The sequence below is a fragment of the Scardinius erythrophthalmus genome (assembly GCF_964197995.2).
Source record: "Scardinius erythrophthalmus genome assembly, chromosome: 4".
Taxonomy (NCBI): Eukaryota; Metazoa; Chordata; class Actinopteri; order Cypriniformes; family Leuciscidae; genus Scardinius; species Scardinius erythrophthalmus.
In genome coordinates, this window is record NC_138224.1 from 19,334,601 (window position 1) to 19,361,687 (window position 27,087).

The 27,087-nt window shown below is 42.3% G+C and overlaps 1 protein-coding gene across 4 annotated transcripts in view; it reads left to right on the forward strand.

Annotated features, from left to right (window-relative positions):
* Positions 1 to 27,087, forward strand: part of lamb1b (laminin, beta 1b) — a 38,598-nt gene that overhangs the window by 1,770 nt on the left and 9,741 nt on the right. Inside the window, exons 1-28 of one of the 4 annotated variants that reach the window (XM_081364092.1) lie at positions 9,302 to 9,443; positions 10,418 to 10,520; positions 10,803 to 10,876; positions 11,143 to 11,331; positions 11,809 to 11,872; positions 13,636 to 13,835; positions 13,925 to 14,045; positions 14,186 to 14,374; positions 14,951 to 15,127; positions 15,268 to 15,380; positions 15,457 to 15,536; positions 15,667 to 15,802; positions 16,619 to 16,777; positions 16,866 to 16,987; positions 17,070 to 17,190; positions 17,509 to 17,698; positions 18,412 to 18,555; positions 18,657 to 18,888; positions 19,042 to 19,205; positions 19,297 to 19,521; positions 19,922 to 20,136; positions 20,222 to 20,318; positions 22,850 to 23,219; positions 24,242 to 24,426; positions 24,509 to 24,750; positions 25,445 to 25,645; positions 26,403 to 26,547; positions 26,846 to 27,050. In XM_081364092.1, coding sequence (XP_081220218.1) covers positions 10,865 to 10,876; positions 11,143 to 11,331; positions 11,809 to 11,872; positions 13,636 to 13,835; positions 13,925 to 14,045; positions 14,186 to 14,374; positions 14,951 to 15,127; positions 15,268 to 15,380; positions 15,457 to 15,536; positions 15,667 to 15,802; positions 16,619 to 16,777; positions 16,866 to 16,987; positions 17,070 to 17,190; positions 17,509 to 17,698; positions 18,412 to 18,555; positions 18,657 to 18,888; positions 19,042 to 19,205; positions 19,297 to 19,521; positions 19,922 to 20,136; positions 20,222 to 20,318; positions 22,850 to 23,219; positions 24,242 to 24,426; positions 24,509 to 24,750; positions 25,445 to 25,645; positions 26,403 to 26,547; positions 26,846 to 27,050 — 4,298 coding nt within the window. In that variant the 5' untranslated portion in view covers positions 9,302 to 9,443; positions 10,418 to 10,520; positions 10,803 to 10,864. Of the gene's footprint in view, positions 1 to 1,561; positions 1,698 to 9,301; positions 9,444 to 10,398; positions 10,521 to 10,802; positions 10,877 to 11,142; positions 11,332 to 11,808; positions 11,873 to 13,635; positions 13,836 to 13,924; positions 14,046 to 14,185; positions 14,375 to 14,950; positions 15,128 to 15,267; positions 15,381 to 15,456; positions 15,537 to 15,666; positions 15,803 to 16,618; positions 16,778 to 16,865; positions 16,988 to 17,069; positions 17,191 to 17,508; positions 17,699 to 18,411; positions 18,556 to 18,656; positions 18,889 to 19,041; positions 19,206 to 19,296; positions 19,522 to 19,921; positions 20,137 to 20,221; positions 20,319 to 22,849; positions 23,220 to 24,241; positions 24,427 to 24,508; positions 24,751 to 25,444; positions 25,646 to 26,402; positions 26,548 to 26,845; positions 27,051 to 27,087 lie in introns of those variants that run through there. The other 3 variants (XM_081364091.1, XM_081364094.1, XM_081364093.1) reach the window with 3 other exon arrangements.

Here is a 27,087-nt window from a genome sequence, read left to right on the forward strand (position 1 = left end):
TGCCTAAGACTTTTGCACAGTACTGTGTATATATATATATATATATATATATATATATATATATATATATATATATATATATATATATGAAGAGTTCAGATGCAAACGCCTCTAAGTGCCATCTGAAATTTTCTTCTAGAATGATAATTTTTATCAAGCTCGTATATTTAAGTTCAGTAATTTCACTTAAATTTCAATGAAAATGACCTATTAATTGCCATTTAAGTGAAATTACTTAACTTAAATATACAAGCTTGATAAAAATGATCATTCTAGAAGAAAATTTCAGATGGCACTTAGAGGTTTTTGCATCTGAACTCTTCATATATATTTATATATATATATATATATATATATATATATATATATATATATATATATATATATGTCGTACACATGCCGTATATAACCCAAAACCATCTGTGTGATTTGATCATAATCTTTATATATGTTGTTGGGTGGGTAACACAGCATTCGGTTTGTCTTCCCACATTCACTGTCTGATGAACAATCGGATCACTGTGTGAAGAGTATGTGGTGGGAGGATGAAGGACCCTGTCAGATGTTCCAGACCCCTTTAGGCCACTGTTTTGCTCTTTACACTATCTGTGTGGCCATCAGAATAAAAGTCTGACTGTAAATGCCAACAAGTGATATGCTTGTGATTTGAACTATGTGTAGGCTAGATAGGATCTGGAACTCAACCGTCCAACACATCTAGCATATGCAATTTTGGTTATCTGGATTTGTAAATATGAGATGCTATCAAACCTTAAAATTTAGGAACTAGTTTACACAAAAAGAAAAATTCTACTTAGCTTTATGACATTACAAATCCTTACGACTTTCTTTCTTCTGTGTGCAGAAGGAGATGTATTGCCCTGGTTGCTCTTTTAGTGAAAATGTAAAGTATCCAAAGTATCATTAATTAGTCCATTCATGCACTATATTTCTTTTATAGTCATACAATATAGGTTTTTGCGAGGAAAGAACCCAGATTTAAGTCAAAATCTTGCCCTCTTGCCATTGATTTCAAATCTCATTTACATTCAAACTTGCAAACGGACTTAAGAGAACCAATGGCACTTGTCATAATTATGAATAATATTTCACATCTTCAGTGGGTGGTATCAATATTACAGCAAAATCCAGACATGGTTGAATGACTTTAAAAACTAGAATACAGTTCATTAAATAGCAAACATATTAATTTAGACTGCTTTTATAGTGTGTTTTTGTCTGTTTTGGAGCTGTGCAGCACTAGTGTCTATTCACTTTCATTGTAGGGAAAAAAATGTAGGAAAATGACTACTTTTTATATTTATGTTGTTTTGCTTGACCAAGTTAGTTAGATTTAGCCTGTGTAAGTTTTACTGTGTATACATGTGTTTATGTTGGTGAGTCATGCGCATGAGAGGGTGATAAAAACAGGTGCACATCCAGAACATCTGGATTCCTGCTGTCCGCATGAATGTGCTTTTCATTCCGCCAACCCCCAAAAGACTGTATATGTCTCATATGCCCCAATAACATCTGCATCTCGATCTCTGTCCATTGTCAGGAGGAGAAGAAATGTTTTGAATGCGATTCCCGACGGATGTACAATGAGTTCACCTCCCCCAACAGCCACACCATTGAGAATGTGGTGACTGCCTTCACTCCCAACCGCCTCAAAACCTGGTGGCAGTCCGAGAACGGTGAGTTCTCGCACAACAATAAGAACAATCACAAATAATCTCATCGGTATTTCAGTTCTTTCTCCTACACAGATTCCTCAGATTTTCATATGCCTCTTTTAGACATTTAGAAGTGATTTCAACAATGTCTCAAACTAAGCTCAGATGTACAAAGATAGTTGCATTCAAAAGTTAGATCTCATAAGAAAGCAAATATTTCTCTTCAAATTCTTCCAAGGCCAAATTAACTGAGCTTTGGCTCTGTATTCTGACTAGTATGTCAGCAGTTGTCTTAATTGTGTGTATTTTTATCAGGAATTTTAGGAGGACACTCCTGAGACCAAGTTGATACTTTAAGGGATAGTTCACCCAAAAATGAAAATTCTATTCTATATCTATATAGATATTTTGAGAAATGTCTGTGTTTTTTGAACATGTAGTCAATGGTCACCAAAATTGTTTCCTTACCAACATTCTTCCAAAATATTACCATAATGTTACCAAAATGTATTCTTTTGTGTTCCAAAGAAGAAAGAAATGCATAAAGATTTGGAATGACATTAGTGTGAGTAAATGATCATTAATTTGATAAATGAAACATAAATCTCCTGGGCTATCAAGGATCAATAACATTTTCAACTGTCACTCAAAAATTCTGAAAACTGTCACAATTCTCATTCTCATATCATTGGTCCCAAAAGAACCTACTGTGTCTCATGGCAGGAATTTGGGTTGACAAATAGAGAGAGGAATGGAGAAAAAGGAAAAGAAAGTTCAACTGACAGGAAATAGTGGGAATGAGAAAGTGAGAGCTGGGATGAATGCAACCGCTGGGCGTGGGAAACAGCTGGCCTGCTCTCTCCCTAGCGACTGGCTTCCACAACACTCACGCTACCAGACTCAATCCATGGGTGTGGCGTGGCATCACTAATTTAGGGAATTTATGATTTTGGATGCTTTATTTGGCATAGTGCTGCACTTTTGTTACGCCCTTGTTCCCTGTAAATGTAAAAAAGAAAATGTGATTTTTTTGAACGAATGTGAGACTGAGATTGAGAATGTGAACTGTTTCAAGGATGTTTGTTGTGATTTTAAATTTAAAAGCAATGAATGTTTTTTTGGTTAACAGTGGCGATAGTTTATTAATGGACCACTTGTAAGTCAAGTTCTCTTACGAGAGTTCTCTCGTACTGCGTTTTGCTAAAAACGCTATGGGAAAAGTCTCTTTTCGCGAAAACACTGAAGCAAAAAATTATCCTTAATTTTCATATATGTAAAACGCGTTGCGGCAGCAGCAGACAGCTGAAGCAAGACGGCTTGTCTGCTCATTGGCTGCTCTGCGGCAACTGCATAAGCCTATCGAGCGCAGGCTGATGCAACATCAGGCCAATGAGGGCGCTTCGCGCCCTTCTCGTCACTTCCCGCCGAAACGGGCGTGGCTTATCCCTATAAAAGGAGCTCGAAAAGGCTGATTCACTCAATTTTGTTCTCTTCAGCGGAGCACACGCATCGCTGGATCACGGAAGCAAGCGTCGTCGAAGCAAGCATCTCAGCGGGACGTGCCCTCGAAGCTGCTGGCCAACGCCGCCTTCTACAGCCGTACCTACTGCGCTTTCCGACGCATCATATCCTTTTCATTATTGCTCTGTTTTTCTGTGTGTGCGTGTGGTGTTTCAGTACACTCACCCCCTAAAAGAGCTGCGTCTTTTTCAAGATGCCTTCTTGCGGCTCGTGCAGAGCCCCACTCGCCGAGGGAGACAACCACCTCATCTGTGTTTCCTGCCTCGGTGAAGACCATGCAGCGCTCGCGCTCGCTGACGGCGGCTGCCCTCACTGCGAGCTTTTGCCGATGGTGGCTCTGAGGACCCGCCTGGCATCCTTCGCGAAGCCTGCATTCACCGCCGCGATGCCGCGCCGGAAGAAACGGCGCTCGCAGCGGATCCCGGAACCCGCTCCAGCCCGACTTAGCTCGCCGGTTCGCCCGCTAGCTTCACCGGCCTCGCTCGAATCACTCCCCGATGCTCAGCGCCCGCAGTCTGCCGCCGCTTCATCTGAGGGAGCCGTTTCAGAGGCCGCGTCGGCGGATAAGGATTCCTGTTCTCTCCTGGCTTCGGACAGCGAGGATTGGGCGGTCTCTGAGGATCCCGCGCCTCCTGCCCAAAAGCCCTCGGTGAGAGCCAGCATCGAGACGGAGCTCATGCGGATACTCGCGCTGGCCGCGACGAGCCTCGGCCTCGAGTGGTCTGCACCGGAGCCCCCCTCTCGCACCCGGCTAGATGGTAGCTTCCTCCCCGGTGAGCGCTCTTCTCCAGAATCAAAGCCCGCTCCTTTTCTTCCTGAGCTACATGAAGAAGTTGCGAAGGCCTGGAACGCGCCCTACTCTGCGCGGACGCGCTCATCTGTGTCGCCTGCATTTTCCTCGCTGGATAATGCCAAAGACCGAGGCTACCTCTCTCTGCCGCCGGTGGAACAGGCGATAGCGACACACCTTTGCCCGCCCTCTGCTGGACGGCGGACTAAAGCGGTGTTGCCTTCGAAAGCCTGCCGCATGACGTCATCACTGCTCGCGAGAATTTTCTCCTCTGCTGGGCAAGCAGCGTCAGCGTTACACACCATGGCTACCTTACAGATCTTCCAGGGAGATCTCCTCCGTAAGTTGGATGAGATGGGACCTGATGCTGTCTGTTTGGCGGATCTAAGGAGTGCTTCGGACCTTACGCTCCGAGCTACCAAGGCTGCCGCGCAAGCAATGGGACGGTGTATGGCTTCCGCTACTGTCGCTGAAAGGCACTTGTGGCTAACGCTCACGGAGATGGCGGATTCCGAGCGCACAGCGTTTCTCGATGCCCCGCTGTCTTCCGCTGGCCTCTTCGGTTCTTCTCTCTCCGAGTTCGTGGAGAGATTTACCGAGGCCCAGAAAACGTCCCAAGCCTTCAAGCACTTCCTTCCGAAGCGCTCTGGTTCGGCGGCGAGTCGTGGAAGACGGACCCCGCGGAGCTCTCAGCCTCAGCCCCCGACTTCGGCCTCATCTTCGCAGCAGCCGCAACAGCGCAGCGCGAGACCCCGCTCTCGATCAGCCGCCCGGCGCCCTGCCGGGCCGCGACCGAGGATTGTGGTGAAACCTGAGGTTCCGAAGAAATCCTAGCACCACTAGGAAAGCGCAGGTGTGTGAGTCCCGTTGCGGCCGGCCTCTCACCCAAGCGCCTCGCTGTTTCAGCCCCAAGATTCGCGGCTGTTCCAGTGCTATCTGCAGAGCGCAAGCCTGTTCTTCTGCCCGCTTGCCTGCACACAAAAGCCGTTTTCACGGCTACCCAGATATATCCCAAAACGAGTGTGATTTCTGGTGTCCCGGCCACGGCCGATGGTGCTATAAATGTAGTATCGATGCCCACCCCCCCGTGCCCATCGTTACACACAAGCACAGCCCTACACTTAGGGCTCGCGCGAATAAAATCGACTCAGTTCGATTGCGCTTCCAACATAGTAAAAGTGCCCACTGCCCAGTGCCCACAAACACTATGTCTATCAGATCACAGGCTCTCCGTAAAAGCGAGACCTGTGAGCGCGCGCGCTGCCAGCACAGGCGGCGCGCCCAAATTAGTATATGTGCCCGCTCTCAGCCCACATGTACTTACACACATGAGTCCCACGGGACTCTCGCAGCCCTCCCTCACTCAGCTAAACACTGTTGTGGGGTCGAGGGCGAGCGTTCCGCCCGCTGTACCAAGCGCGCCCCCTGCCTCGAATGCCACAGGCGAATCGCCTACGTTTGCGAGTCCCGTAGCACCTCTGTCGCACGGCGATCAGAGCGAGCTCCGTATCCGGCCCTTAGCCAACCATGCAGAAGCATGGGCAGCGCTTCCAGGGGTTTCGGACTGGGTCTTAGGCATTATAAAGAAAGGCTTCTCGCTACAGTTTTTTTCGACGCCCTCCACGCTTTACAGCGCGCGTCGAAACTTCGGTGCCGTTGAAAGTAGCACACCTACTTCGCGCCGAAATATCAAAACTGATAAGCAAGGGGGCGATAGAATGCGTTCCCCGTGCGCAAAGCGAACAGGGGATGTACAGCAGATACTTTCTAGTCCCCAAAAAGGACGGCGGTATCAGACCTATTCTGGATCTAAGACGACTGAACAGAGTATTAGTGAAACGCAGTTTCAAAATGCTCTCGACCAGCAAAATTCTCGCGCAGGTTCGCCGAGAAGACTGGTTCATATCGATAGATCTGAAGGACGCGTATTTTCAAATACAAATAGCGTCGAACCACAGGCAATACTTGAGATTCGCCTTCGAAGGTCAGACATACCAGTATACAGTCCTGCCTTTCGGCTTGTCCCTGGCACCTCGCACGTTTACGAAGTGCATGGACGCAGCGCTCGCCCCTCTCAGAAACAGAGGCATGAGAGTGCTGAACTATTTGGACGACTGGTTAATCCTAGCCCAATCACGATCTCAGCTCTTAGAGCACAGAGCCATTTTACTCGATCACCTCGAGAATCTGGGTATCACGGTCAATTGGGTGAAGAGTTCACTGATCCCCGGTCAAACGATTTCGTTTCTGGGGGTAGTTCTGGACTCACTGTCTATGACAGCACAGCTGTCGCCACAGCGCGCGCTGAGTGTTCAGAGCGCGGCGAAGTCTTTCCGCTGCGGCGCTTTAACCCCGCTCAGGAAGTTTCAAAGGATGCTGGGTCTTATGGCCTCAGCATCATCAGTTCTCCAGTTGGGCTTGCTCCGCATGCGCCCGCTGCAGTTCTGGCTGAAAGCACGGGTACCGCGCGGAGCATGGGTAAACGGTCGATTGCGCCTCAAGGTCAATCAGGACTGTGTCACAGCCCTGGTACCTTGGTTGGCGAACGACTGGTACCGGTTAGGTGTAAGCCTGGGGACTTCCTCGAAGGTTACGATGGTGTCGACAGACGCATCCACCTCGGGATGGGGAGCGCTGCTCGAGGGCAGACCGTGCTTCGGCCTGTGGTCGGAACGAGAAAAGCTCCAACACATAAACTGCCTGGAAATGATGGCAGTACACAACGCGCTGACGCGTTTTTGTCCCTACATCATGGACCGACATGTCATAGTCCGTTCGGACAATATGGCGGTAGTGTCCTATATAAATCGCCAAGGCGGTCTGAAATCAGCGTCCCTGTACAGACTGGCGAAACGCCTCCTAATATGGGCTCAGCACAACTTACGCTCGCTGAGAGCAGTGCATGTGCCCGGACTTCGGAATGTGGGCCCGGACAGACTGTCCAGGAACAACATTCCCCCAGGAGAGTGGTCTCTACACCCACAAACAGTCCGGCTGTTATGGGAGAGATTTGGCAGAGCGGAGGTGGACCTATTCGCGTCCCACGAAAACGCTCACTGCCCCGTGTTCTTTTCAAAGACCAGCAGCGCGCTGTCCCGAACGTGGCCGCGCTGCCCGCTGTATGCGTTCCCCCCCGTCTCACTCCTGCCACAGGTGCTGGAACGGATCAGGGAAACAAAATGCCCAATACTGCTTGTGGCACCGTTCTGGGACAACCAGGCGTGGTTTCCGGCTCTGATGCAGTTAGCAGACATCGCTCCATGGCCAGTGCCGGTGAGGAGAGACCTCCTCTCGCAAGCCTTGGGCTCGATTTGGCACCCACACCCGGAGTTGTGGTCCCTTCATGTGTGGGCACTCAACGGATATCCGTTGGTCTCACAGGGGGAGTCTTAAATACCATCACTGAGGCTAGAGCGCCGTCGACCCGGCGGCTCTATGCTTCGAAGTGGTCGGTTTTCTCCAGCTGGTGTACGGCTCGGAGTTTTTCACCCCTCGAATGTGAGGTAACGGAGGTTCTCTCCTTCTTGCAAGAGCTGTTGGATAAGGGCAGATCCCCTTCCACGCTTAAAGTGTATGTGGCGGCTATCTCAGCGTTCTCTGGTTCAGCGCTAGGTCAGTCACTGGGAAAGAATGATTTAGTCATCCGCTTCCTCAGGGGAGCCAGGAGACTGAATCCGCCCAGACCTCCTTCAGTCCCTATTTGGGACCTTTCTACAGTCCTGGCGGCTATGAAGAGTGCCCCTTTTGAGCCTATTCAGTCTATCAGCCTCAAACACTTATCTCTTAAAACAGTGTTTTTGATGGCTCTCGCTTCAGTGAAGCGCATAGGCGACCTGCACGCGCTCTCTGTGAGCCCGTCGTGCTTGGAATTTGGTCCTAATGACTCTAAGGTCATACTCAAACCTAAGCACGGCTATGTGCCGAAATCCCTCAACACGCCTTTTCGGGCTCAGGTTATTTCCCTGGCTGCCCTGCCGGCGTCAAGTGAGGAGGGGGACTCGAGGTTTCTTTGCCCAGTTAGGGCTTTAAGAACTTATGTATCCCGCTCTGCTGCCTTCAGACAGACAGAGCAGCTCTTTGTCTCGTTCAGCGGTCGTTCCAGAGGAACAGCTGTGTCGAAACAGAGTCTATCCAGATGGATAGTTGACGCCATAGCACTGGCTCATACTGCCAAAGGCATTCAATGCCCGTTGGGAGTTAGAGCGCACTCCACGAGAGGCGTTGCTTCCTCGTGGGCTTGGTCTAGCGGGATTCCCTTACAAGATATATGTATGGCGGCAGGCTGGGCCTCTCCGTCTACATTTATTAGGTTTTATAACCTAGAGGTTCCCGCCCTGCAGGCTAGGCTTTTGTCAGTGTAATCTGCCTACAGGCGCTATGCGCTGCCGATTCTACTGGGCAAACTACGTAAGACCCATGTTTTCCCGCATTAGTGCAGGCTCCCTGCCCTGGCTATGTGATGACGTATTCGTGTCTTAGGACATGTCTATATAAGGACGAAGGGAACCCCCTTTCGTCTTTAGACTTTCCCCGTGAGGTAATGTAGCCCACGGACGCTATAGTTTAGGGAATTTAGGCTTCCTCCCTTATTCCCTGACTCTGTGTGAGTCTATCCGGTGATTATGCACTGTATGCCTGAACTAGCTTCCGGTGATTGGTGTTTTTGTCCCGGCACGCACGGCGTTTTGCAAGGGGTTCCCATAGCGTTTTTAGCAAAACGCAGTACGAGAGAACTCTCGTAAGAGAACGTACTCGGTTACTAACGTAACCTCGGTTCTCTCTAGAAGAGGGAACGAGTACTGCGTTCCCTGCCGTGCGTTTGGTTTGCTCTGGTTCGCTTCAGCGATCAAAATTGAGTGAATCAGCCTTTTCGAGCTCCTTTTATAGGGATAAGCCACGCCCGTTTCGGCGGGAAGTGACGAGAAGGGCGCGAAGCGCCCTCATTGGCCTGATGTTGCATCAGCCTGCGCTCGATAGGCTTATGCAGTTGCCGCAGAGCAGCCAATGAGCAGACAAGCCGTCTTGCTTCAGCTGTCTGCTGCTGCCGCAACGCGTTTTACATATATGAAAATTAAGGATAATTTTTTGCTTCAGTGTTTTCGCGAAAAGAGACTTTTCCCATAGCGTTTTTAGCAAAACGCAGTACTCGTTCCCTCTTCTAGAGAGAACCGAGGTTACGTTAGTAACCGAGTACGTTTCTTCGTTATTCATGACCGGTTTCCAGTATCTGACTAATATAATTAAACAGATTTTTTTTTTTTTTTTGCTACTGTCCCTTTAAGAACATGATAAGTAGATTACCTCTGTGTATGGAGCTCTAAAGGAACATGGTAATTGAAAAAAAATCCATATCTTCTCAGCCTTTGCAAAACTTTTGTGTTCCCTAGAGAACGTTGTGTTCGCTGCCATAATTTGTGCGTTCGACTGCAAAACTGTGGTGATGGAAATTATATGAGGTGGGAGGAAAAAATGTATATAGTTTTATCCTAATATGTATATTAGGGGTGTAACAATATATTGTGTCACAATATAGCGCAATACAAAAATGCAACAATATGTATTGTGGATAGTGACAATATGTATTGTGTATAGTTCACCCAAAATAAAATTCCTGTGTGAGGAAACAAAATTCAAGTTTACAGCGTACTAAATTAAACGGCTATATATAATGTTGAATATAATGTATAATGTATAATAATGCAATGGGGGAATATTTGTGGGTCCTGATAATGCTATGTTATTACCACCAGTAAAAAGTGGCCTACATTATTTTAAATATATCTTAGTCAGTGACAGAGTGCAAGCATATTCGTTTAAAATAATTCTGTATTTTCAGCTTCAGAATCATGAATATTTTTATTCTGATGTCACCATGGTCCTGTGCATTTGGGTTTCAAGCACCAAGTCCAAGCCTATTCACTTCCATCCAAAATGTAATATCAAATTTAGCATTTTATTCAACTGTAAAGTTTTTGTTAAGCTTTTATCATATGTCTTGGAGTATCGCAATAATATCGTATCGTGAGTTTAGTATCGTGATATGTATCGAATCGTGACATGAGGGTATTGTTACACCCCTAATGTATATAAATGTCCATTCGCCGCGGGGCTCAATGTTCAAGCTCCAGTTGCACTGCCCTAACGGTGGCCCTGTTTATAGTGAATTTATAACAGCCAAGGGTCCATGTAGCTTACACTGAATGAGAAATGAATGTTGCGACTGTTAAAAATGCACTTACTATATATATATACAGTGTGCCCAGTATGCGTGAAGTATGAAGGTATGAATGCAATTTGGATGTACTACAACCGCCATGTTGTCATTTTAGAATCTCGGCAGAAGTAATAGGTCCATTACATTTTGCCTGCTGTTTTATAAATACTACAAATTCTGACACTGCTAATTTCATGTAATGTTTTACACCTACAGTATACTAGCGAAACAAACACATCCCGCTACAGGAATAGTCTTTTTGGACTCGGGAGGAAGTTTTGACTTCTGAAACTTATGAAACAGTTTGACTTCTGAAACAGTATGTTTACATAAGACAGTGAACTCTTTTGTTTCAAAAGATCAAGGAAATTTCTTTTTCATTAAACAACACACCGACTTTGATATTTTGTGTGAGGAAACTATTCGTGCCAGATTGCTTGGAGTGATCAAATATTTAATATATTATTATGCTTTTCTAAAACTGTATTAAAAATTAGTACTTTTGTTGGAGCCGATAGTCTCGTGGGCAGCGCTCCAGCAAGTAGCCAGTTGCACCTCATTCATTTCTTTCCTCGCTCATTTATCCATTCCTCTCCATCAGGAGTTGAAAATGTGACCGTTCAGCTGGATTTGGAGGCCGAATTCCACTTCACACACCTCATCATGACCTTTAAGGTGAGACAGACACTCTCTCTCACACACAAACACATGGAACTAGAACACAGTCTTGTGGAATGTTGAACATATGTGTAGATATGCTTGAAGTGTTTTCCTTTGAATCCAGGGCTGCGTCTCCCAAAAGCATCGTAAAAAGATTGTAGAAACCTTTGGCACCAGTTGTGTCTACGATCTACTTCAGCTTTCTGCTTTTGGGAAACTTTTGTGGGGGGTTTTCAGGATCCGATCCTCTGTAAATTATTTTTTTTTGCTGTTTTCCATAGACCTTTCGGCCCGCAGCCATGCTGATTGAACGTTCTGCAGATTTTGGGCGGAGCTGGCAGGTGTACCGATACTACGCTTTCGACTGCACTGAATCCTATCCGCACATCCCTCGGGGGCCAATCAAAAATGTGGATGATGTCATTTGTGACAGCCGCTATTCTGGCATTGAGCCATCAACAGAGGGAGAGGTGTGTGATATACATTCATATAGACAAATATACATATAAAACAAAGTTCTGTCATGAAACTCTTGATGTCGCAGGCTGATAGGTCCTTAACTCAATCTTCTGGCAATCACGTCATTCTCAATAGGGCACAGCTGATTGGTTTAGCGCACTTTCAGAAACCCTCCACCTTCCCCAGCTCCACCTGTATAGATCTGCTACGGGTAACTCATGTATGCTATATTGCAGCATGTCTTACTTGCTCACAGCAGCGTGTCGTGTATGTAGTGGCAGTAGCAAGTCCCGTATTTGCTCTGCAGCAGCAGCGATAACAGCAGCGTAGCAGATCTATTCCGCCAAGACCAAACATATCAACATTGTCAAGCCCATCACCATGCCAAACACTCAGAGAGTTGTCATGACAGAAGTGCTTATACATACTATTAAATACTTATATATACAATCCTGAGTCACTGTTCGTGTGTATTACCTTGTGAACAGGTAATTTTTAGGGTACTTGATCCTGCATTTAAGATTCCTGACCCTTACAACCCACATATTCAAAGTAAGTAATTAGCACATCACCACAGCAAGTCTCTTGACCAGTTGAAAGTTTTGTGGTGCTATTTGTGCCTGGCAATTTCTCTGAATATCCATTTTTTTATGATAATTTTATTTGAAACTTTCACACAATAATTTTTTTCCACCTCAGACCCAAAGTACCAATGAATATGGGCTCAACCCCAATAGACATTTGGGGCCCGTATGTCCCCTCCCCAAAATTCTTAATAGTGGTCTACAAAATAGGGGTTTTCATTGACCAAATTTATGTATAGACTTTAAAAAAAAAAAAAGTCCAACATTTTATTTATCATTATTAGCCCTTAGCTTAACTCTATAAACTATGCAACCCAGTGGTAAGGCAGTGGTTCCCAACCCTAGTCCTGGAGTACCCCCAACACTGCACATATTTGAGTACTCCAGGACCAGGATTGGGAACCTCTGAGCCAAAGGGACATGGTGATGGATAAATACGAGATTGGAATACAATTTCATTTAAATAGGCAACTGGCAAAAAATTTCTCAGGTTTTCAATGTGCTTTGCTTTCTGGAAATAAACAGTATTCTATTGAATTTTCCTGTAACAGTTGAACTGTTGAGCTTGTCTAGGCTAAAAATAAGTGTAAACATAATGAAATACTGGGAAAAATTACAAAACAGGGTTGAACACAGGGCCAAGCTCAAAGAAAAATTCTTTCCAAAAAAACTTTTTTGGTAGATTTTCTAACCCAATAAAATTTAATAGTGATGAATTGACTGGTTTTCAAATGAAAAGCACATTTAAAAGCACATTTCAAAATGTAACTACTCATTTAAATTTTCAGAATTAAACTGATTAAATAATGTGACTATATCCTGTTAAAGGCACACTATGCAGTTTCCGTTTTTTCTCAAACAGCGACCCCTAGAGTCGCTGTGGAGTACTTGTATTTAACGTTACTGTCGTAAATACCACTCACGCAGAGCCGTCTCTGCACTCTTCCGACCGCGCTTTCTTTGTTTTCTTCGTCGACTCTGCCATGATTCACATCTGAAATGCGTGCTAGTGTCTTCCATAGAGGCTGCTTCATATGTTGTTGAATCATGTGACGTCGTGCCGTAAAGCAAGTCGTGATTCTCGCGAGATTTGGCGGGGCACCCCCCCCCCCCCACTGTTTTGCTATCGGGATGATTCGCCCTACTACGAGTTCGTTTACCATCTAAATGATTTCGAAGCTGTTATATTAAAGGTGCTCTAAGCGATGTCACATGTTTTTTAGGCCAAAACATTTTTTGTCACATCCAGCAAACATCTCCTCACCATTCACTAGCTGCCTGTCCCCTGAACACACTGTCAAAAAAACGCGGTCTCTGTAGATACCCCAGGCTCCACAAACGGCAAGAAAAACAAACTGGGCTAACCCGCACCACGAAACATAAAAAACTGTTCCAGCCAATAACTGACAAGAAGGATTTGGGGGTGGGGTTTGGGGGGTTAGTGTGCGGATGAGGAGGAGAAAGGTCTAGCTAGCCTCCGTTTTGTTTGGCAATATTTTAAACGTCAACAAGAAGTGACGTCACCCAACATCACTTAGAGCACCTTTAAGGTGAAAATCTTGCATAGTGTGCCTTTAATATCTTGGAGACACAAATGTGGCACAAATTGCATCATTTTCTGAGAACAAATCACTGTTAATCAAATTGGAAATTTAAAGAAAAATAACTTTTGTCTTTGAGTATGTGTATATTTGTTTTTGTCTGACTACTGAAATACCTTTGTTCATACAGACTTAATGAAGATCACAAATCTCCGCATACGGATGGAAAAGTTGCACACTCTAGGTGATAATCAGTTTGATGACCGAGAGGAAGTGAGAGAGACATATTATTATGCTCTCTATGACATGGTTGTCCGTGGCAACTGTTTCTGCTATGGCCACGCCTCCAAGTGTGCGCCAGTCGGCAATGAGGCAGGGGTTGATGGCATGGTAAGTAAACGCAACAACAACATTCACAAACCAATCACTCGCACTGTTCATCTGTGTGTGTGTGTGTGTGTGTGTGTGTGTGTGTGTAGGTTCACGGTCATTGCATGTGTAATCACCACACTACTGGACTCAACTGTGAGGAGTGTGAGGACTTTTACCATGATCTGCCCTGGAGACCAGCATTGGGCCGAGAGACAAACGCATGCAAGAGTATGACAAACAGCCCACAGTTAATCACAAAAGCATAATTAGATCAATTATAATATTTGTATTATATTATATTATATTATTCAGAAGCCATACTGAATATTATTCACTAATCTGGTGTTTCTTCTTTCTCTTTCTCTCAGAATGTGAGTGTAATCGTCACTCACATTCCTGTCACTTTGACATGGCGGTGTATCTGTCATCGGGAAACAGGAGTGGAGGAGTATGTGATGACTGTCAGCACAACACACAAGGCCAATGGTGTGAGAACTGCAAACCCTTCTACTACAAGCACTCTCACAGAGACATCAGAGACCCCAGCATCTGCGTGCGTGAGTGTGTTTAACACTCTCAAAATGGATACATTTAAATCTGTTCCTATGCAGAAAGGATGCTGTAAAGTGTTACTTGGAGCAATGTTACATGATAAATGAAACATGATGAATTAGGACTGGGCGATAAAACGATAACGATAATTATCGCGATATAATTTTTCTCGATAAAACGATATCAAGAGTTCGATAAATGTTCGATAATGTTTATGCGGCAAAAGTGGAACGAAACTCATTTGAACCGCAGCCCTATGATGAATGTGTGTTTGTTTTTGGTGAACGTGATTTCACCAAGTACAACATGTTCCTGGATCACCATCTTTGTTGATCCTGGAACAACATTCCTATCAACCAATCATATTTGAGGGACATTTTTACAGTTTATATCAAGTTTAGGCTTACAATCATGGTTAGGTGCTTCTACATCAGTGTTATTCACCTATCATTCCCCTCTGATATTAGGGATAACTGATGGGTAGGGTTAGGTTTAGGAGTAGGGATAGGACTACATTTTCAGACAGGAATGTTGTTCCAGGATCAACTAAATATGTTGAGTCTTACTTGGTTTGTGTTTAGCCTGTGACTGTGACCCACGTGGTTCTCTGAACGGAGGCTTATGTGACAGCGCTACGGATGTCCTAAGAGATATGATTGCTGGCCAGTGTCGCTGCAAATCTAATGTGGAGGGACAACGTTGTGACCACTGTAAAAAGGGACACTATGGCCTCAGCGACGACCCATTAGGCTGTCGGCGTGCGTAAACACACACACACACATATACACACAAACAGCTTGTTTCATGTTCTTTCAAGGCTTTGACCTCTGAAAGACTTCCTGTTTTCTGGAGTTAGTGTGTATGATCATGTTTGTCTTTCTTTTGTGTGTGAACCCAGCATGCAGCTGTAATCCTCTAGGCACACTCTCCGCAGGAAGTCCCTGTGATATTCAGACAGGAAGCTGTTACTGCAAACGTCTTGTGACTGGACAAAATTGTGAGAAGTGTCTGGTAAGAGAGCATTATAAGTATGTGTGTTTTGGGTTTGTGTTTTTGTGCTTGTGCATAACACAGTTTTCCCTTTCAGCCTCAGCACTGGGGTCTCAGTAATGATATGGATGGCTGCAGACCATGTGACTGTGACATAGGTGGGGCTTTACATAATAAGTAAGTACCTGTATTAGATTTGTTAAAAAAATAATCCGTTATCATGTCATTTAATTAAATTTTTTCTATAACAAATTAATTTATACAGGCCAACATAAATATTCTTCCATATATTTTCTTTGCTCTGTAGTTGTTCTCAGCAAACAGGGCAGTGCGCTTGTAAGGAGCATATGTTTGGTAGGCGTTGTGACCAAGTGCATTCTGGGTACTACTTCGCAGCACTGGATCACTACATTTATGAAGCTGAGGATGCTTCCTTTGAACCGGTAGGTGTCAGCCAGGAACACTGGCCTTCATTCATGAAACACAAGTAGAAAAAAAATCTGTAACACTTTACAATATGGTTCATTGGTTAACATTAGTATTAACTAATATTAACTAACAATGAGCAAAACGTGTTACAGTTTTTCTTTGTTAATGTTAATTAATGAAAATTACAACTGTTCGTTGTTAGTTATGGTTAGCTCAGGTTCATTAAATAATATTAACAGATACAACTTTTCATTTTAATAATGTATTAGTAAATGTAGAAATTAGCATTAACTAAGATTAATAAATACTATAAAAGTTGTTTTCATTGTTAGTTCATGTTAACTAATGTAGTTAACTAATATTAACAAATTAATCCATATTGTAATGTGTTACCATAACTCTTTTGTAAACATGTTAAAAATGTAACATTTTTAACAATTTACTATGTGAAAGTTTACTAAAGACATGATTAATGTGACTAAATTTACTTAAGAATGGTTTTGCGAGCTAACTGAATGTGAAATTTAACAAGAATAGTCTTATAAAGAAATAAAGTGCAAAGATTTACTTAGATAATTTACATAAAAATGGTTTTGTACTGATTGAACCATGAACAAATTAAGGACAACAATTTATGTAATTTGCTTTTATGAAAAATCTGAATAAGAAAATGTATGTAAAAATAGTTTTAAGAAAGATATACACAGAAATTTGTTTTGCTCATTCTGCTGTTCTGATTCCCAATGAGTGTTTAAGTTCTTCACGGTAACATGTAACAGAACCAAATTTATTGGTACGTGTAAATGCGAGTCTTTATTGATTGTATGCAGGCAGTAAAAGTGGTTCAAAGACCATTACCTCTGGATCGTAAACCCACCTGGACGGGTACAGGATTTGTCAATGTACCAGAGGGTGAAACACTAAGATTCAACATTTACAATTTACCACGATCTATGGAATACAACTTAATGATCCGCTATGAACCACTGGTAATGAACACACCTACAATATTCAACTTATAACTTACATACATGTTCACAAACAAGCAAGCACACGTGTTTAATGCATTTATTGTAGTTGCCAGATGAATGGGAGCAGGTTGTAGTAAACATAGAGCGGCCCAGAGCCAGTTACCAAACAGCACACTGCACTTCTGCATACAATGATGAACAGACCATCTCACTGCACCCTGGATCCAGGTAAGGTTGCATTAGCGTGTGTGCAGTGTTTTGTTTTGTTTATTGTGTACTTGACTCCTGATTGTGTGTTTGTGTGTTTCAGATATGTAGTTCTGCCTAGTTCAGTGTGTTTGGAGAAGGGTCAGAACTACACAGTGAAAATTAGCTTCCCACAGTACTCATCATACAGCTATCACTCTTCTCCTCACACACTTGTTGATTCAGTAAGGTTATTTCATTTTCACTCAGAAATTGCAAGTAAATGTCAGAAATAATTGCAAAGAAACGCAAGTAACGCATTGAATTAAAAATGACATTTTGAAAAAAGTATCTTTCTAATAATGTTTTATTTACAATTTTGAACAATATTTTTTTTTACAGTGCATGAATATAACATAAGCCAACTAACATTCGCAATTACACGCATATCTACTAATGTGAATCCATTTTTCCTTTAGCTCTACATTCGCAACCATCAAACACAGTGGTTTGTTGCAATAATCATGCCTAATGTCTTGAACCTTTACTTCTAACCTCTGTAGATAGTGCTTCTGCCAGAGGTGCAAGACCTGGATATGTTTTGTGAAGGACCACAGCAGCAGGAGGACTGGGAGATGTTCAAGAAATACAGATGTATGGAACGGAGCCAGAGTGTTAATAAAATCCCCTTGACGGATATTTGCAGAAACTTCATCTTCAGTGTATCGGCACTACAACACAATGGAGCTCTGGGTGAGACAGTCAGAAGAATGACAAATGTTGCAAAATTTATTAAAGTCCTCCTGTGGTGAAAATCAAGCTTTTAATGTTGTTTATATGTCTGTGTTGTGTTTTAATATGCTTTAAGACAAACCATGTGTAAATTCATAAGTCAACACCATTTGCTGAGGATCTCAAAAACGCGGTTTTGAAATTGCTGGTGTTTCTGATGTCACAAACTACCTTGTAATAGGTCAATGTGTGATAGAGTGGATCTCTGAGCTGGTGTGAGTGAGTGGAGGCGGGGCTAATTTGCATATTCATAGAACCGCATATACTTAATGAGGCAAAGGGTGTAGAATTACAAATAAGCCTAATTTAAGGCATGACGATTTTTTTTTTCAAGGAAAAAACGCTTAAATATGTCATTTTGGTGATCAAATATGAGTTTTAAAGGATAAAATGATTGACTGCAGGGGGACTTTAAAACTAAGCATGAAATAGTCTAAATAGCCTGAGAAGGCATTGCTTGATTAGGCAGCAAAGCTTTTGGTCGCAGTCATTATATTGCTATTTAGTTAGATGATGCTGGTGGTGCAGAAATTGCACACTATAATTTTAAAAGTACATTCTTTATCATCAAAAGCAAGTACAAACTTTTTGTCCTTAGCACAAGGTTGCCAATCAAGCATTTGCTGCCTGTCTGATTAAAACCCAATTGTCTCTCAATTATTTATCACTGGCAGAGTGTAGGTGTGACCCACAAGGTTCTCTGAGCACAGTGTGTGACGTTAACGGTGGGCAGTGTCAGTGTCGGCCCAATGTTTTAGGGAGGAACTGCGACGCCTGTGCCCCGGCCACCTACCAGTTTGGACCCTCGGGATGTAGACGTTAGTGAACATTACACATATGCATAACAACACAACACCAACATATTCATTTAGCATAGAATAACATTAACGCTGTATCTCTCCGATCACTTTCTCATCAGCGTGTGACTGTAACCCGCTGGGCTCTCAGAATCTTTTCTGCCACCCCACCACGGGCCAGTGTTTATGTGTGCCAGGGGCATATGGGCGCCAGTGTGGCAACTGTAAGCCCAACCATTGGGGCTTCCCTCACTGCAACCCCTGCTCCTGTAATGGGAACAGCGAACAGTGCCACCCGCTTACAGGCGAGTGTCTGAACTGCAGGGGTCACACCACAGGCCACAAATGTGAGAGGTAAGGATGGGATTAAACATTGTTTAACAGGTTTGACGCATATTATTTTGCATAGGATTTTTTACGCCACACTTCACAATGGGTTAATGTGCTCTACTTCATGAGTTATTAAAAAATAAAAACACTTGTGCTTCCTGAAACCCTCTGTTCCAGGTGTGAAAGTGGTTATCACCGTAACGCATTGCTGGGCTCCAGAGAGCCGTGTCGCCCTTGTATGTGCCCTAGCGGACCTGGAAGCGGAATGCAGTTCGCTGAGAGCTGTTACCAAAACCCCAACTCTCTCCAAATGGTCTGTGTCTGCAGCTCAGGCTACAAAGGTAAATGCATCCGTTGGAGAAATAAACAAAACAGAAACAATTTCTTAAATGTCTCACATAAAACACTTCTCACTCCTACTCCACGTTCTAGGACCTAAGTGTGAGGAATGTGCCTCTGGTTATCATGGTAACCCTCAGGTACCAGGAGGACGGTGCAACCCATGTCAGTGTAACGGAAATATTAACATGCAGGACCCCGAATCATGCGACACCCGCACTGGTGCCTGTCTCAAATGCCTGTTTCACACCGATGGCAATGCGTGCCAGCACTGTAGACGTGGTTACTATGGAGACGCCCGTACACAAAAGTGCAGGAGTGAGTATGCAGTGTAAACAAGCGCATTACTGCGCTGCATCTGATTGGCTGCATGTGTGCGCATGCAGTGTGTGTGTTTGTGTTTAAAAATCCATCCATTCTTCCATACTCTTTTTAGTGTACACTTGTTGTCCTTTTCTCCATGACGTCCTTTCTTCGGCGAAACACAAAAGAAGATCTTTTTGAAGAACGTTTTTGTCCATACAATGAAAGTCAATGGGGTCCAAAAACAACATTGGACTCCACTGACTTGAGATATTCTTTTTGTTTGTGTTCCACTGAAGACATTTTAATTTTCAACCTAGTTGAAAGTTTAGCAACATAGTTATACACTTCATGTATGCATTTATTTTTTTCTTCAAATAACCGCAAGGCCTTTTTTGTATCGTTTTGTACTCAGGATGCATGTGCCATCTTGTGGGAAGTTCCAGGCACAGCTGTGTTGATGGCCTGTGTGAGTGTGACAGGGTTAGCGGGCAGTGCCCATGCCTGCCTGGTGTGGAGGGTCAGACCTGTGACCGTTGTGCCCCCAACACATGGAACATCAACAGTGGCAAAGGATGCCAACCTTGCCAGTGCCACCCAGATCACTCCTACAGTTCCTCCTGCGACCTGGTATAAACACAAACACCTACATTTATCACACCAAGTTCATGACAAAATTAGTCATAAATCAAGTTTAATTATCCACTTGTCTCAGCTGTCAGGTCAGTGTTCCTGTAAGGCAGGTTTTGGAGGCAGGACATGTGAGGAATGCAGGGAACTGTTCTGGGGAAATCCTGAGGTCCAGTGCCACGGTGAGTTTGCACTGTCTGCGTCATCGAAGCTGTCCCACGTCGTGGGTCATGTGAGTGGAGTCCGAATACTGCTGCACTAATATTTGTGCAACACTCCCCAGACAGCAACATAGTGTCGGGCCACATCTGGCCCACATCTGGTACTTTTGGATTCCACGTGTACCAGATGTGGGCCGGATCTGGGCCGACAGTATATTGCTGTCACATTTTCATCCTCAATTTCGTGGCGCACGTTTACGTCCTAAATAGCAGAGTTTTCTTCAACATATTTTAACAGAACAATGCACAAAAGTGAATGGATGGAAAAACCTAGATGAAAATAAATATCCCAAAATACAAAAAAATCTAATCCCTAAGAGCTACAACTTTCCTTTTCATTTCTATTTTGATTCTGTTTCTCAGGAAATGTTTCCTTGAACACATTAAATAGAAACAATGCTTTATTCGCAAATAGATTTTTTTGTGATATTGCGATAAATTAAATCTGCAACTTAAAATTTCTCATGCATTTGTTAACATGACCTGGATGCCAAGTGGAGATTTCTGACCAGACTTTACCAATTTGTCATGTAGCAATGATGAAAAGTTGTGCATTATAGATTTTTTGCTTTGTGATATTATATTGCGGTTATTTCTGTGTTTGGATGTTTTACTTTTGAGGTTTTGTAGTCATCCTCAGTGACAACTCTTTAAATTATTCTAATTTTGAAATAAAATTAAAAATGTAAAAAATATAATTAAATATATTAATAAATAAAATTTCAGTATAACTATCTATCTATATATATATTTTTTTTTTTAAGATACAGTTTCTTTTGAAAATGACAATTTTATTCTCTTGAACAAAGTAAATGGAAATGCTGATTTATTCACAAATTGTTTGAAGTGAAGATGTCAGACCAGATTTAACCAATTAATAAATGTAACAAAAAATGGCACATGAAGAGCAGAATCAAGATCCAATCTATACCTGATATCTGTATAAAAAATTAAATATAAAAAATGAGAGCAGTGTAAATACAGCCTAGAACACATTAACCACACACAAATAAACTAACACAGGGAAATACTACTCTACCCATGCTGATTTGCACCGCCATTAAGCTAACGTTTTACCTTATTTTGGAGAATTCCTGAAAGTCTTTATGCTCTTATCTTATTTCAGAGATATCCCTGATATCTTGGCCAGCAGTTGATTTTCTTGTGATTTAGTTCTATTTAATGTATATTCTTCCATCTGCTTTACTCATATACATGATAGCATCCAAAGACTCGGATGAAATCCTCTGATACAAGTTAAAATGTTACCAGACAATGTTTCTGTGCTATGCTGACAAAGTTTCCCTTGTGAGATTCGGCTGCTACAAACAAACACTCGCACACAGCGTAAATAAACTCCCGGAAAGTTTGGAAACTGGTATATACAAACTGTATACAAAAGTGTATATTTCTGCCAGTGTGATTTATGCAGTTCTCTCTGATATTCTTCAGAGACCCAGAGTTTATTTGAATAAGGGTCTGCTGTTACTTTAACCATAAGTGTGTGTGATTGTTCTTGTTGAACTACAACCAAACAAACACTATCTCTCTTTATCTCTTTCCCTACTTTTTATCTTTCTGGTGCTTATGCACTCATGTGAAACATCATATGCTTCAAGTAAATTTGAATTTGGGAATAAAAACTTTGTTTACATGTACAATCTTCGATTCAGTCAAATAAACACCTTAATCTGTGTTCTTTTGGCAGAGGGACAGTTTAGACGAAACCTGAAATACACCTAAACTCTAATGCAGGTGTCACCAACCCTGCTCCTGGAGGGCTACTGTCCTGCAGACTTTAGGTCCAACCCTGTTCCAACACACCTGCCTGTAATTATCAAGCAACCCTGAACAGCTTGATTAGCTGGTCCAGGTGTGTTTGATTGGGGTTGGAGCTGAAATCTGCAGGACTGTAGCCCTCCAGGAGCAGGGTTGGTGACACCTGCTCTAATGTTTATGTTTCGAGGTCAAGAGCCAATGAGATTCCAGTATAGAGACAAACAAGCTCTAATCATCCCAAAAAAAAAAAAAAAGTTTTAAACTTGCCATGATGTTCCAAAGGAATCATCTGAACACAACTCATGAACTAAACACAAGGTCACATTTCATCCAAATAACAAGCAGGAAGAGAATATAAAATTATACATTATTGTCTTAAACACATTTACTAATGAGTTTATTCTCAGAGACAACTCTTATCAGATTTGCATTACTGTACACAATTTCAAAATCTAATTATAAATGAAAAAAATATCAGTTTCCAATTAAATTATTAAAATTTATATTTTTCTTGAATATATAAGCTGTTTTTTTTCCACCAAGTATATGATGCGTGGCAATAAACAGATGTTTTCTCACACATTCCAGCACACACACACACGCATACAAGAATTCACTGTCCCTTCCAGCACCCACATCCAAGATATTAAATCATATGAAGAATTTTGGCACCATTTCATTTTTTAAATCAATTGTGCATGTTTGTGTTCCAGCATGCGACTGTGACCCACGAGGCATTGCCACTCAACAGTGTAATAAGATGTCTGGCGAGTGTGTGTGCGTAGAGGGCGTGGCCGGGCGAAGGTGTGACTCGTGTGGGCGTGGCTACGTGGGGACCTTTCCTGATTGCGAGGCGTGTCATCAGTGTTTTCACGAATGGGATGTAAATGTGGGAGAGCTGACCAATCACACGCAGAGGCTGGTGAACACAGTAGAGGATATGAAAGAGACGGGCGTGGCCACGCCCTATAAAGACATCATATCGAGTCTGGAGGATGAAACCAGACAGCTCAGAGAGATACTGGAAGATGACAAGGTTCAACAAACTCTCACAAACACACAGAGGATGCTGCAGCAAGCTAAGTATGTATAACATATCCACATGCATATCACTCCATTGGTTTCCTTTTTATATACTCTCTACTCTCTTTTAAAGTGAATTTATTCATCCTCATGTCATTCCAAACGCATATGATTTTCTTTCTTCCCTGAAGTAGTTTCAGAAGTAAAAATCCCATTCTTTTTCTCCATAAGGAAATTGATTTTTACAACATTAAAGACAGTTTTAAAATCTTTATAGGAAAAAAAGCTTCTGATACTAACTTCACTGGAAAAAGTGGGCCACTGTTGCGCTCTATATGCATCTCTGTAAAGGAGTTGTTTTGTTGAATGTTCACGCTGCTCTTTTCCATACAGTGAAAGTATTTATGGTGACAGCATCATAAAAGCCATCATCATAGGTCACATATACAACATTATTAAAAAATATTGTCAGATACAAATATTTTTTGCCAAAAATGAAGGCTTGAGGGTTTAACCTGGACCACCTTGTAGTGCTGTGAAAATGTGAAGAAATTACAACAAAAAATATTATTAAAGAATATTATTCTAATATTAATTGTATTATTAGAAACAGTTATATATATAATTTATTTAATCAATATTTTATTTATTTAATTCATATTTTAATTAATTTAGATTTTTTTTTTTTTTGCTATTTTAATTATTTAATCTACATTTTTCATAATTAGCCTGCATGTCTGACATTTAAAAAAAAAAGTCTTGAAATCCGCTTTTTTTAGCAAACTTCTTGCAAGAATGCAAGAATGTATCTTATGTAAACATCTACCAAGTTTGGGGTTAGGTAAACCCAAAACCAATCAGACATCCCACCAACTAGTTGGTTTTAAAAATACATATAAAGCTGCATATACTTACAATTAACACACCATTCATATTCATTCCAACAACAACAACAAAACAACAACAGTGTGAATGGAAGTCCCAGTCACAAACTTCTTTCAAGACCAGGGACAGTGTGAATGCTAAGTTCTTTTTCACACTGTTTACTTTAATACACTTGGATTTCTTTCTCCTGATCTTAGTGAGACAGCATCGGTTCTGAGAAAGTCTATGGACCAATCTGAAACCGATCTGGAGAAAGTATCTGCTGACCATCAGGAGGCCGTGGAGAACCTGGAAAGTCTGACCAAAGAGGCCCAAAACCTACAAGAGATCTCCTCTGACAAACAGCGGCTGGTCCTGAACATTAAAAATTCAGACGCCAGAGGTGAGTTGAGCACACAAACATACTGGTTTAAATTCGACACACGCATGGTGTGTCACAAGTGTGTGTTGATCATCTCCCATAGGTGCGGCTGACAGCATCAGAGAGTATTACAGGGAATCTGGCGAGGCGGAGCTTCGTGTCAATCGAGCCGTCTCTGACTCGAGAAGTACGGTCAATGAGTCTGCCTTGCTGAGGAAAGCTGCAGAAGCCAAGCTAGACGCCACAGAGAGAGAGTTTAACCTCAAACATCAGCTGCATATACAGAGGCTGGACAAAATCGGATCTGAACTGGACTCCACAGACCTTTCACGATTAAGCCGTCAGGTAAATAAATTACGTTTTTAAAAAATGAGTAGTCAGTTGGTTATTTGAATGGCTAATCAGTTGGTTAAAGGGATATTTCACCACTGGAAAGATGAATGTGTATTTAAATTGGGTCATTTATGTAGTAGAAATGTGAAATTATTTTAGAAGTTGGTGCCTTCTAGATTGAGAAAAGCCAGAAAATGTATTTTTGGCTCATGTGGATGAAAGACAACAACTCCCAGAATGCACTTGCTTCGCTGCCCTACGAGGCCACTCCCAAGCCACGCCTACCGGTTACAGAGGGCAGTATCGGAAGAAATGATACAACTAGGCTACTAGTTGACTCGAAATTGAAAATACGCCATTTTATCGTGAGATCCCCCTATGGGCGGGTTGAAAACATGCGGAATGAGTTCCTACTACTGGCTGTAGTCTCTAGCCTCTGGACAAAAAAGCCTCCGATGACGCAAACATTTTTTCCAGACACACAATACAGAAATCTCTCGTCTCAGGGGGACATGAGGGAGGGAAGCACGGTCATTCGAAAATACTACCGGGTTTCTACTGATACAAAGCTTAATGCTAATCAGTGAAGTATCCCTTTTAGCCAGTGGTTCTCTTAAACACAGCCTGAGAAATATTAGACAAAATCCAAACAATGTAAGCTATATTCTCCTGGGTTATAATATCAGATGTGTAAATGTGTGTGTAGGTGTGTGGAGGGGTGTCAGGTCTTGATGGTTGCGGTGACTGTGGTGGTCTAGGCTGTGTGAGCGAGGATGGCGTGACCCAGTGTGGTGGAGAAGGATGCAAGACTATTGTGACCCAATCTCAAGAGGCCTTGAAGAAAGCCAAAAACTTAGACCAAGAGGTCCTGCACGCTTTAAGAGAGGTGGACAAGCTAAACAAGATGGTAGGTATTCACAACAGTATTAATTATCATAACTTACTCATTTATTTAAATTCATGTAGCCTACACATTATCATTCAAAAGTTTGGGGTCAGTGAGAATTTTTATTTGCAAGAAATTTGTATTTTAATTCAGCAAAGACACATTAAATTGATCAAGAGTGACAATAAAGGCTTTTACATCATTGCAAAAAAATCTGTTTCAAATAAATGCTGTTCTTTAGAACCTTTTATTCATAAAATAATCCTGAAATAAATATATCTTGGTTTTCACTAAAATGTTAAGCTGCACAGCTGTTTTCAACATTGATTATAGTAAGAAATGTTTCTTGAGCAGCAAATAATCATATTAGAATGATTTCTGAAGGATCATGTGACACTGAAGACTGGAGTAATGATGCTGAAAATTCAGCTTTGCGTCACAGGAGTAAAATGGTTAAATATATTCAAATAGAAAACAGCTATATTAAAATATAATAATATTTATTTAGCAATATTTATGTTTTTACTGTATTTTTAATCAATTTAAAGGTATAGCGGAGGATCTTTCCGAATTTTAGATAAGACCCGCCCTCTCCACTTTTTGAACAAGTCTGATTGATTCACCAGAATGATTGACAATTAGGAGGACCAATAGTATAGGTGATCCACCCGGAAGTAAAAAATCCTCCGCTATACCTTTAATGCAGCCTTGGTGAGTTTTTTTTTTTTTTTTTACATAAACAAAAAAAAGATATACTTACATGCGTGTTGTCTGGTAGGTGTCAGATGCTCGAGGACGTGCAGACGAGGCTAAGCTCAGCGCTCAGGGTGTGTTACTGAGAGCCAATCAGAGCAAAGCACGGGTGGAACAGACCAATGATAAGCTCAGAGACCTCATTCAGCAAATACGAGACTTCCTCACAAGTATGAAATGTTACATATAGTAAACACTCACACATTAGATGTGTTTAGAATACTAACAATCTTTTCTTCAAAACACTTGTATATACGTAGATCTGCATGAAATGTCCTATTATATTTGTCTATAGAACCATAACAACTTTTTAGTTTATACCCACCCGGTTTGTCTTTTTGTTACGTACCATTGCTTATTAGATATAGGAGCATGGTATATCATATATACATTTATTATTATGCAGTGTCTCAAATACAGTGGAAATCTAAATTTTGATGTTAGAAACTTGAATGTGATTGTCTGTAGACGAAACTGATCCGAAGCGTATAGAGGAAGTTGCTGATGAGGTGATGAGATTGAGTTTGCCAGTGTCACCTGGAGCTCTAAAGAACATGACCACAGAGATCAACCAACATGTGGCCAGGCTGACCAGTGTGGATGATATTCTGACCCAGACGGCAGACAAGGCCCTCACTGCAGAGAGACTCCTGCAACAAGCACAGGCTGCCAAGTGAGTAAAAATTTAGTTTGCCCACTAACAATGTCCA